The sequence below is a fragment of the Juglans regia genome, chromosome 3 (genome assembly GCF_001411555.2).
Source record: "Juglans regia cultivar Chandler chromosome 3, Walnut 2.0, whole genome shotgun sequence".
Classification (NCBI taxonomy): Eukaryota; Viridiplantae; Streptophyta; class Magnoliopsida; order Fagales; family Juglandaceae; genus Juglans; species Juglans regia.
The window spans coordinates 23,599,212-23,611,882 of record NC_049903.1 but is presented as its reverse complement, the minus strand read 5'-3'; the positions used below and the strand labels follow the sequence as shown (position 1 = coordinate 23,611,882).

Below are 12,671 nucleotides of genomic sequence, written 5' to 3'. Positions count from 1 at the left end.
CGTAAATGCCGTGTAATCGCTTTGAAAAATTGTGAGGTCTACTATTAAAAAATTAATTTTTTTTATATGGATTTCATGTTTTATTCATTTTTTCAAAACGATTACATGACAGTTGCATAATTCACGATTACAATTATCTTTTCTCTATAAAAAATATTTTGTGACGGTTTACTGTACAACTATCATCTCTAAAAATCTTTTCTTGACTGTTGGAAGTCTGTTTGTGAGATGCAACGTCCAACGTGAATAAATTGGTGTTAAATATTTTTTAATTTCTTTTGGTCTTTAATATTTTTTATTCAAACGATTGAATGCCAACTTTCTTCATTCAACTCTTTCATTATTGACTCATTAAGTTAGGTCATAGATGTAGACGTTATGTATTTGAGTATGGAAAAGTCATATTTGGCCAACTCAATAAACTTCTCTTGCGACCTGTTCTCAACTTCTCGTTGCCATCTATAAACAGGCCACGTCTCTGCACAATTAACGACACAATCCCAACTTTCCCCCTCTTCCCGGCCAAAACTTGAATTTCTAACATCGAATCCGTTTATCTGTAAAAGACAACATATACGATGTCAAGCAATATTGAGATATTAGATCGAGATCAGCAACCCTGCAGTAATGGCGAGCTCCAGAGCCTGATCAAATCCATGTCCGACGGCCAGCTCCTGAATCAGATTTATGAAACCCATCTTCCTCCTATCCAAATTTTTGATCCTACTTCTCTTTTCAGTCACATCAAAGAAGTACTTTACCTCGCAACCCATATTGTCGACAATGCTTTACAGGTATTTATAAGATTTATGTTTTCGCTTTATTTTCTGATCCTCTGAACTACTCGGCCATTTTATCTTCCAGCCCAAAGGCAGGATCCAAACACCATAATGATAAAAGGGATGACCATATATAAGGAATTTAATACATTTATTCTACGTGTGGAAAGATAGTTTGTTTAATTTAATTAATTAATTAATTTATTCATATCATATACACTTAAATTTTCTCTTGAATAAAATTACTCGTGGCTTTCAATAGGGTACTCAAGACCTGGAGAACCTGGAGGTACAAGAGTCTTGGAATATGGCAGGCATGTACAATCATCTATCGTGCACACTCGAGCAAATTTCCTCTGAGGTACGTAATTTTAAAAAAAAAAAAAGAATCATGCAAAAATGCTTTTCTTCCATTATAAGAAATTGTGTAATGTTAGCTCGCAGTCAAGGCTCCCGATGGGGCAAGCGAACTCAGAGAAACATCAATGTCGATACTTAAGAATGTCTCAAGCTATTCATGGGCAGCAAAGGCAGTGCTGACACTTGCAGCATTTGCTTTGGACTATGGAGATTTCTGGAACCTTTCACGGTTACAGTACTCATTGGACCAACTAGCAAAAGCAGTGGGAATCGAAAAAGTACTTGTACAAGATCCTCCCTTAAAGCGCCCAGACCTTCCAAAATGGGAGAAAGAGATTGGTGAGGTTAGCAATCTGATCAAGGAAACGTTGGAAGTAATCGAATTCATTGTTGAGTTGGAAAGGCTATCTAACTTGGCAGATATCCACGGAAATATACTTGCATTGACAACTGCCAAGGATTGTATCCGACTACATGCTTATTGGGCTATCATAACTGTTGTTGCTTGCACGACTCAGATGTTTTATCTCAGTAGCGATAATAAGTAAGTTCTTGTCGATTACACGTGCTGTACTTGCCGTTATATATCCTTTCGATCCTTAAAAGTGATTGCTTAGATCTCCACAAAGGGAGGGAAAATAACAAACATATTTTTTTGTTTTCAAGCTGACCATTGTTGCTTGATTTCAGCGACAAGGAAGTACTGGAACTATCGCCCTTGACTCAGAAAATGGACCTCACCCTCAACTTATTAAAGAAGAACATAAAGGATTGCCATCAACAAATAGGTCAGCCATGCATATTTACTTGGGTTGACGATTTAGTTCTTGAGGGAACAAAATGGCTTAAACATATATATGGGCCATGCACAATTAATGCTGACTGGTCTGGTATTCGTGTTCACTGCAGAGGAAGTGAAGAAATATCAGCAAGAGGAGGAGGAAGTTCCGGAAATACCTAAGAAAATCCTGGAGGGTTTCAAGGCGATGATTTTTGCCGAGGAGAATTTGCAGCCAGTACTTACCGACGGTTCTACCAACAAAATGGTTAGGCAGCTAGCTCCATATATATGTACACAGTAATTTTATACACCGGTAATTAAATTAAAATATATAGCACACGATCGAGGGGGGTGCGTAGTTTGTTTAAAAAAATATTTTTAATATAAAGTATATAAATTTAAGATCCAAATCTATTTGTTTGTATATATATATATAATCCTCGGCTCATCTACTTAATATACAATTGAAAGAGTTAAATAACAGTTAAGAACTAGATTATCTTGAATTATTGCCAGCTGTTGAGATGTATTCTAATCTCAGCATTTTTTTTTTTTGTTTTTTGTTTTATATATATATACTAGTCCAGTCCTAGTCTCCTTAAAGGATACCTTTAAATATATAATATAAACGATATATTTCAAAAAGTTCTCTAAGATTTTTAAATATTTTTAAAATTTCTCTTAACCTGCAAACATATCCATATGTATATGTAATATAATATACTAAAATGAAGTGTGAAGCAAGGTCTTTTCTCATCCCTAATTACAACTTTATTGTGCTATATATAGTTTTGTTCTTCAAATTTGTCGGCCGTTAGGTTAATTTACTTCATTATTAATGCTTTGGACTAAAATTATCAGCTGAGTTTGGACGTGCTGAAAGGGAAGAATATTCTATTATTCATTTCGGACATAGACATATCCGTTGAAGAAATCTCAATTTTGAAGCCAATTTATGACGGAACAAGGACAGACGACCAATATAAAATTGTATGGATCCCAATGGTGGAGCAGTGGACCGATGATACGCAGACCAAATTTGAGATTCTACAGTCCAACATACCATGGTACATTATTCAGCACTTTTCAAAAGTAATAGACATCGGCCATGACTCCTTCAGTACACAGGGGTGGAACTTGAAAAATGAGCCTATCGTCGTGAATATAAACCCGCAAGGTGAGGTGGAACACCCAAATGCTGTCCGCATGATTCGGCTATGGCGAATGAATTCCTTCCCATTCACCATCACAGCTGAAAAAGCGCTAATACCTCCAGTCCCCCGGAAGCCTAGATTTCGACAGCTTACAGTAAACATCAGACAAACAGGACCGTGGAGCGTGGTAATTAAAGTTGTTTTTACGACTCTAAATGCATCTATATATATATATATATATATACAAACATATTGATGAATCATGCATGCATGCAATTTTAATCAAGAAAAATTCGTAATTTATAATGTGCTTTCCAAGTATAAATTCCAAGGTATAGATATATATAGGTTGACATGATATATTTTTTGGTTCAGAATCTGGATGAGGAGGAATATCGTTTTTTCTATGGATTCACCAACATCAGGTGGAAGCAACAATTTATTCGTCATATGACTATTATCTTTCATGATTCGACCATAAAGGACTCAGAAACTCGCATAAAGTGGTATTGGATTGGAGAATGTACCAAAAAGGAGGATGTACAGAAACTTGTGAGTGGGAAGCATGATCCTAAAAAAATCCTCCTTCCCTTTAAATCTGATAGTGGATGGGTTGAGCTCCGGAAAGGTCCTGACACAATAATATTAGGCGATAAAGGGACGACAATTCTGAAGGTTTTGGAGAAGTTTAAGGACTGGAAAGGGTTCTTGAATGAATTTGGCTTGGATCATTGTTTCAGGGATTGCCATATCAAGCTTCAAAAGGCGCTTCCACCAAATTGACATCACAATCACTGTTGGAAAGATCCTAGAGCATATGAAATGTCTCTAGCTTGTCTTTTATGGACATGAATAAATCTATTTGTCATTAGCATGCTATTAAGATATTATGAAAGTTTAATATGCAATATTGCAATAAAAATCATCTTGATTCTGTTGGTTGTTGAGCATATGGAGCCTGGTTGGATCGCTCGAGCGAACACAAGTTAGAGAGTTCGCTCAAAGATAGCTCGACAGACCACTCGAGCAAAGACAAGTCTGAGAGTTCGCTCGACACTGCTCGACACATGGCTTGAGCGAACACAAGTCAGAGAGTTCGCTTCGAAGAGCCGCTTGACACATGGCTCAAGCAGTTGCGGGAAACAGGTTTGCTCAATGCGGGCTCGACATGCCGCTCGAGCGAACTTCACTAATTCTATTTTGATTAGGGTTTCCGCTGCATGTCATATATATGGTGTTGTTATTTGGCTTGTACTGTGTAGCGTGAACAGTAGCCGTCCAAAACAATTGTATTGTGATTCCTCAAGAAATAAATCCTCTGCAGCTCCCGTGGACGTAGGCAATTTGCCGAACCACGTAAATACTGTGTCGTGTGTGATTGCTTGTTTTCCCTGTGTTTGAATTTACTTTTTGTCATCGTTTTACAATAATTGGTATCAGAGCCAGGGTTCGGGTCTGAGAATAAATGATGGTTGGAGAGGAAGTGAAGGTATCAGGGATCGAGAAGTTTGATGGCATGGATTATGGATACTGGAGGATGCAGATAGAGGATTACCTCTATGGGAAGAGACTTCATCTTCCATTGTTGGGGATTAAGCCGGACTGCATGTCAGTTGCTGATTGGACCCTGTTGGATAGACATGTTCTGGGGGTTATTCGTCTAACCTTGTCGAGATCCGTTGTACACAACGTCATCAAGGAGAAGACGACTGCAGATCTCATAGCGGTTTTGTCAGGTATGTATGAAAAGCCGTAAGCAAATAACAAGGTACATTTGATGAAAAAGTTATTTAATTTAAAGATGGCAGATGGTACGTCTATTGCACAACATCTGAATGATTTTAATACTATCACAAATCAATTGTCGTCTGTTGAAATTGAATTTGATTTCAAGAGATTTTGGGAAGGTGTATTTGGCTGATGGAGAGGCTTTGAATGTAATAGGGATGAGAGACATTGACATTGCACTCCCTAACAAGAACAAATGGACCTTGCAGAAGGTCAGACATATTCCTGAGTTGAAGAAGAATCTAATTTCTGTGGGGCAACTTGATGATTGTGGCCATTCAGTGGTGTTTTCAGATAGCACATGGAAGGTCACCAAATGGGCACTGGTGCTAGCTCGGGGTAAGAAAACTGGTACACTTTACATGACTACTGGTTTGAATAACACTATTGCTACTACCATTGCAGAGAGCACAGCAGATTTGTGGCATTGCAGGCTTGCCATATGAGTCACAATGGCATGAAAGAACTTCTGTCTAGAGGCAAGCTACCAGAACTGAAGTCAGTTGATCTCAGTATGTGTGAGAGTTGCAGTATGGGGAAACAAAAGAAGGTCAATTTCTTGAAGAGTGGCTGAACACTGAAGTCAGGGAGACTAGATCTTGTGCACACTGATGTGTGGGGACCTTCCCCAGTTGCATCCCTTGGAGAGTCTCGTTACTATGTAACATTCATTGATGACCACAGCAGAAAGGTATGTGTCTAGTTTTTGAAACATAAATCTGATGTATTTAATGTGTTCAAAATTTGAAAAGCCATGGTTGAGACAGAGACAGGCTTGAAGTTGAAATGCTTGAGGTCTGATAATGGTGGTGAGTATATTGATGGTGGGTTTAAGAAAAATTGTGCAACTCAGGGTATCAGAATGGAGAAGGCCATTCCTGGGACACCACAGCAAAATGGAGTTGCTGAACGTATGAACAGAACCATAAATGAGCGTGCAAGAAGTATGAGGCTACACGCTGGGCTACCACCTACTTTCTGGGTAGATGCAGTTAGCACTGCAGTTTACTTGATAAACAGAGGGCCATCAGTTACGTTGGATTGTGGATTGCCTGAGGAGGCTTGGAGCGAGAAAGAGGTCAAATTTTCTCATCTTAAAACTTTTGGCTGTCTTTCTTATGTTCTTATTGATTCTGATGCTCGTAGTAAGCTTGAGGCCAAGTCAAGGAAATGTTATTTCATTGGCTATGGAGACGAGGCATTTGGCTATCATTTCTGGGATGATCAGGATCGGAAGATTATAAGAAGCAAAAATGTGATCTTCAATGAGAAGATTGTGTACAAAGACAAGTCTAGTACAGTTGCTGAAGCAGTTCCTCAGGAATCTGAGTTTGTGAGTTTGGATGATCTACCAGAGGTCACAGTGCAGTGTAGAGATGTGAGTGACAGAGAGAGTGGGTCCAGCACACCCATTCCCATTATTCCGCAGTCAGATCCAGAGCAGTCCACTCCTATAGCTGTAGTTCGCAAATCAGTTAGAACTATTCGTCCTCCACAACGTTTCTCACCTTCCTTGAATTATATTCTGTTGACAGATGGTGGAGAACCACAAAGCTACAAAGAAACCTTACAAGATGAAAATTCTAGCAAGTGGGAGTTGGCCATGAAGGATGAGATGGATTCCTTGCTAGGGAATCAGACTTGGGAATTGACAGAGCTTCCATCAGGAAAGAAGGCATTACATAACAAGTGGGTGCACTGGGTGAAAACTGAGCATGATGGTAGTAAGAGGTACAAGGCCAGACTTGTTGTAAAAGGCTTTCAGCAGAAACAGGGTATTGATTACTCGGAGATTTTTTCGCCTGTGGTAAAGATCACAACCATCAGGTTAGTTCTGGCTATGGTTGCTACTGAAGATTTATTTCTTGAGCAGTTAGATGTGAAGACAACTTTTCTTCATGGAGATCTTGAATATGACATCTACATGCACCAACCTGAGGGGTTTGTGGTACAGGGAAAGGAAGGTTCAGTTTGCAGATTGAAGAAGAGCTTGTATGGCCTGAAACAAGCTCCTAGATAGTGGTACAAGAAATTTGACAGCTTCATGTGTAGTGCAGGGTACATCAGATGTCAGGCAGATCACTGCTGCTATGTCAGGCAGTTTGACAATTCTTACATTATTTTGTTGCTGTATGTTGATGACATGCTTATTGTAGGGGCTAGTATTGATGAGATCAATAATCTGAAGAAGCAAATGTTAGAGCATTTTGCAATGAAGGATTTGGGAGCTACAAAGCAAATCCTTGGAATGAGAATTGTCAGAGACAGAGTCAGAGGCACGTTGAGACTCTCACAAGCTGAGTATGTGAAAAAGGTACTCAGCATGTTTAATATGGACAAGGCCAAGACAGTTGGCACACCCTTGAGTAATCACTTCAGACTCAGCAAGGATCAAGCACCAAAGTCAGAAGAGGAACAAGACTATATGAGTAAGGTTCCTTATGCCTCAGTTATTGGTTCACTTATGTATGCTATGGTCTGCATTAGACCAGATATTGTCCATGCAGTAGGAGTTGTGAGTAGATACATGAGTAACCCTGGAAAATAACATTGGGAAGCAGTGAAGTGGATTTTGAGGTACCTAAAAGGCTCCTCAGAAATGTGCTTATGTTTCTCAGGAGAGGGTTTAGAGGTGCAGGGCTATGTTGATGCTGATTTAGTTGGAGACACTGATAGCAGAAAAAGTACCACAGGGTTTGTTTATACTCTGGGTGGTACTGCAGTTTCATGGGGTTCTAATTTACAGAAGACAGTTTCTTTATCTACTACATAAGCTGAGTATATTGCAGTTTCAGAAGCTGCAAAGGAGATGGTTTGGATACATGGCTTCTTGGAGGAATTGGGTAAAAAGAATCAGAAGGGCACTCTCTACAGTGACAGTCAGAGTGCCATATTCCTTGCCAAGAACCCAGCATTTCATTCCAGAACTAAGCACATTCAGATCAGGTATCACTTTATACGATCATTGTTAGATGATGGACAATTGCTACTTGAGAAAATTTTTGGAAGTAAGAACCCTGCTGATATGTTGACAAAGGGTGTTACACTTGAGAAACTGAAGTTGTGCGCAACTTCAGTTGGTCTTCTAGCATGAAGACAGGACCAGTGAGTTGTAGTGGTGGAGGATATCATGTTTGAGCGATACAGTGGATGTACCAGTCTCCAAGTGGGAGAATTGTTGAGCATATGGAGCTTGGTTGGATCGCTCGAGCGAAACATCTAGCCACTCGAGCGAACACAAGTCAGAGAGTTCGCTCAAAGATAGCTCGACAGACCGCTCGAGCAAAGACAAGTCCGAGAGTTTGCTCGACACATGGCTCGAGCAAACACAAGTCAGAGAGTTCGCTCGAAGAGCCGCTCGACACATGGCTCGAGCAGTTGCAGGAAAGAGGTTCGCTCGATGCGGGCTCGACATGCCACTTGAGCGAACTTCACTAATTCTGTTTTGATTAGGGTTTCCGCCGCATGTCATATATATGGTATTGTTATTTGGCTTGTACTGTGTAGCGTGAACAGTAGCCATCCAAAACAATTGTATTGTGATTCCTCAAGAAATAAATCCTCTGCAGCTCCCGTGGACGTAGGCAATTTGCCGAACCACGTAAATACTGTGTCGTGTGTGATTGCTTGTTTTCCCTGTGCTTGAATTTACTTTTTGTCATCGTTTTACAACAATTGGTAACGATTGATCATGTGGAGAATATTCTTTTTTCTTTTCTATTTTTTTTCTTTTAAAAAAGATGATGATAGACCCAATTTTTTTAAGAGCCCTGGTCTTTTGCTGTGTAGAAATAATTATTACAGGAAAATAGCTTTTAGGGTTACAAAGAAAACCTGGCCCCAGCTTTTGTATATATAAATGTCTTATATACTATAATAATTATAGTTCAATATCATGAATTACTACAAACAATGTGGTGCTATGATGCCCCCAGACCCCACTTGAGATTTGACGGAAACTTCAAGAAATGTCTTTAACTATAGGGGGATCCTCACGCTTCTACTTCCCCATTGTTATCTTCTTATCGTTCACAACTTTTTCAATTTTGGGGGGAATGGTAGTGGAAACTACTATAATGCGATTTTGTGTGCGGGAATATAAAGACATTAGAGTTTCTTTCCTACTCTATTTAAGCATATCATTAGCACAAAATTGGAGAGTTTTTTGAGAGGTGCATTTCTTTGGAGTTTTTTGTTTCAGACGTTGCGGCTTGCGAGGGACGACACTGCGGACTGCGAGGAGCATTTTCAGTGTTTATTTTCTTCTATTCTTCTCTCAGAAAAATTATGGTGAATTCGTTTATGTTGAATTTAATTTTTAGCATGAACTAAATTTTCTTTATTTTAGGAAAATGATGTTATCTAGTTCTGAACTATGCTTGTTTTTCTATGTTAATTTGAAGTAATTCTCTTCTATATTTGTCTGATTTATTCTGAGCTTATTGCTTCTAATTAACTGGCCATTAATTAGATGATTTTAATATTGTGATTTGCTGTCGAAAAAGGAAATTATAGGATAGATTTTGGATATTTCAGCATAGGTAAATATAGAGATCGAAAAACTTATATGAACCTATGTAGTATTAAAATCATTGGTCTTATTGCTTTCTTGCTTTATTAATTTGCATACTCTTGTGTAAAATAATGAACAAGAATAATTTTCAATTGACTGTCGAAAGAGGCTTTTGGATGTTTGTGGAGATTTGCTAACAAACAGAGAGAATTAAATTCAATTAGCTAGATGAGTAAAGCATAGTGAAGAATTAGGTGAAATCGATTTCCAAGAAGTTTTCTTTCTCATTGATTTGATCTTTGAACAATATCATAGAAATATTTTCTTTGAATTAATTTTATTTTAAATTGCAATTACAAAAATCTTAGTGATTTTTCTAAATAAAGTCGAAATTAGTATAATTTCGGTATTTGTCAAAAGTAAGTTACCAATCATTGAGGATGATACTCTTCTCATCACTTTACTATAAAACTACGATACTGTGCACTTGCAGTTTTGCACCGATCAAGTTTTTGGCGTCGTTGCCGAGGATTGATTTCTTATTATTTTTGTCAATATTGATACAAAGTAATTTTGGTTTTAATTTAGAATTTTATTTTATTTTATTTTCATTTGGGTGTGTTTTTTAATTTGGATGCGCCGTGCTAGAACTTTTGACAGTACTCCTTTTGATCCGGAGATTGAAATAACTCTTAGATCACAAAGAAAGAAGAAAGTACTAGCCATGGTTGAAGGACAACATTATGCACGGCCAAGCACCTTGAAGGATTATGTACGACCAGTTGTGAATGACAACTACTCGGGTATAAGACGTCAGACCATTAGTGCCAACACTTTGAGCTCAAACCAGCCTTGATCAGCATGGTGCAACAACCCCAATTTAGTGGATAGCCACTTAATGATCCCAATATTCATTTGGCGATGTTCTTAGAGATTTGTGACACTATAAAGATCAATGGTGTTACTGAAGATACCATTTGACTGAGATTATTTCTTTTCTCTTTGAGGGACAAGGCAAGAGGTTGGCTACAATCTCTACAATCGGGAAGATCACTAGTTGGCAGGATATGGCTGAAAAGTTTCTTGCTAAATTCTTCCCACCTGCAAAAACCGCACAACTCAAGAGTGAGATTGGTCAATTAAAACAAAATGATTTCGAGTCACTCTATAAAGCATGGGAAAGGTATAAAGATTTGATTCGATGCTGCCCTCAACATGGATTGCCGGATTGGTTGCAAGTTCAGATGTTCTACAATGGGCAAACTCAGACCACAGTTGACGCCACTTCTGGTGGAATTTTGATGTCAAAGACAGCTGAAGGTGTTACTTATCTTTTGGAAGAGATGGCCTCAAGCAACTATCAATGGCCAACTAAAAGAACTAGGGCTAAGAAAGTTGCTGGGATTCATGAATTGGAGCCGTTAGCAGCCATTTCAGCTCAAGTTGCTACTCTATCTCATCAGATTTCAGCTTTGATAACCCAAAGAATACCACAAAGTGCAGAATATGTTGCAGCTACAAGTATGACAATTCCAAGCAATGAAGCGAGTCAAGAACAAGTTCAATACATCAACAATCAGAACTACAACTATCGTGGTAATCCTATGCCAAATCACTTTCATCCAGGGCTTCGAAATCATGAGAATTTGTCTTATGGAAATACAAAGAATGTGTTGCAACCTCAACCTCCTTCAGGATTTAATAGTCAATCAAGCAAGAAGAAGATGTCACTTGAGAATGCCATGATTTCCTTTGTTGAGGAGACAAATGCAAAGTTTAAAGAGACTGATTCACAATTGGACAACATTGAGACTCATTGTAGCAACATGAGAGCTGCTATAAAGAATATTGAAGTGCAAATTGGGCAACTAGCCACGACTATCAATGCCCAACAAAGAGAAACTTTTCCTAGCAACACAGAAGTGAATCCAAATGAGCAAAGCAAGGCCATCACACTTAGGAGTGGAAGAGAAATTGAGAAGCCACCGTCAAAGGAAACCAATTCCACTCCTACTGCTGCAAACAATGGCCAAAGCAAGAATAAAGTTGAAGAAGAGGATGATACACCAAGAGAGTCTGACAAGCCTCTAGCAATTTCATTTCCTGACAATCCTCCTATTCTCTCTACTCCACTTCCTTATCCTCAACGTTTTCAAAAACAAAAATTAGATAAGCAATTTTCTAAGTTTATGGATATTTTTAAGAAAATTCACATAAATACTCCTTTTACAGATGCCTTGGAACAAATGTCAAATTATGTCAAATTCCTGAAGGACATCATTTCCAAGAAGAGAAGGTTGGAGGAGTTCGAAACAGTGAAGCTTTTTGAAGAATGCAGTGCTATTCTTCAAAAGAAATTACCTAAAAAATTAAAAGATCCAGGGAGTTTCACTTTGCCTTGCACTATTGGAATTTCATTTTTTGATAAAATTTTATGTGATCTTAGTGCTAGCATTAATCTTATGCCACTTTCTGTTTGCAGGAAATTAGGACTTGAAGAGATAAAACAAATAACCATTTCTTTGCAACTAACAAATCAATCCATCAAGTATTCACGTGGAATCAAAGAAGACGTATTAGTAAAGGTGGATAAATTTATTTTTCCTATTGATTTTGTGGTGTTAGATATAGAGGAAGATGAAGAAGTCCCACTAATTCTTGTCCTACCATTCTTGGCTACGGGAAGGGCTTTAATTGATATTCAAAAGGGTGAGTTAACATTGAGAGTGAACAAGGAAGAGGTTATGTTCAACATCTACCAAGTCACGAGAATTCCAGAAGAGCCAAGCACTTGTTTGAGGGTAGATGTCATTAAGCAATGTGTAGAAGAAGCCTTTCAAGAAGATGCACCAGCTGATCACTTAGAAAGAGTCTTGCAATAGGATACATCACTTAGCAACGAAGTGGAGAGGAACTGTGCACTTATTCCTCTTAGAGATCCCGGTTGATGAAGATTGAAAAGTCTGGCTGTAGACTCTAAAACAAGGACTTATGGGAGGCAACCCATAGAATTGTTTTCATTTTTTCATTTATTTTTATTTATTTATTTATTTGAATAATTTAGATTTTGATGCAGATTTATTTAGCATGAATAAAGAGCTGAAAATTACAAACTACGGCTGATTCACCATGAAACCAGGGAAGTTCCTTTCATTTCTTCAATCTGTCTCAGTTTTGCATTACAATGAGGACATTGTTTAGTTTAAGTTTGGGGGTGTAAACTCCTATAGTCATTTGGTCTTCTTGTTTGCTATTTATTTATTTTTATTATTATTTTATAAGTCTTGAGTTGTTGG

The 12,671-nt window shown here is 38.2% G+C and overlaps 2 protein-coding genes and 1 non-coding gene across 3 annotated transcripts; 2 read left to right on the top strand and 1 right to left on the bottom strand.

Annotated features, from left to right (window-relative positions):
• Positions 1–491: 491 nt before the first annotated feature.
• Positions 492–4,383, top strand: LOC109000858 (protein SIEVE ELEMENT OCCLUSION B-like). Its single transcript, XM_018977871.2, has 7 exons — positions 492–794; positions 1,042–1,140; positions 1,217–1,683; positions 1,830–1,927; positions 2,049–2,185; positions 2,782–3,261; positions 3,450–4,383. Exons 1-7 carry the CDS (start codon positions 579–581, stop codon positions 3,855–3,857), a joined length of 1,905 nt encoding a protein of 634 aa, XP_018833416.1. The 5' UTR covers positions 492–578; the 3' UTR covers positions 3,858–4,383.
• Positions 4,384–10,442: 6,059 nt separating this feature from the next.
• Positions 10,443–12,257, top strand: LOC109000837. The gene is made up of 3 exons (XM_018977852.1): positions 10,443–11,523; positions 11,608–11,712; positions 12,001–12,257. The coding sequence occupies exons 1-3, from the start codon at positions 10,443–10,445 to the stop codon at positions 12,255–12,257; spliced, it is 1,443 nt and encodes a 480-aa protein (XP_018833397.1).
• LOC118348099 lies at positions 10,491–10,597 on the bottom strand. Its single transcript, XR_004801245.1, has one exon. It is a non-coding gene; the product is annotated as a small nucleolar RNA R71 (small nucleolar RNA).
• Positions 12,258–12,671: the final 414 nt, after the last annotated feature.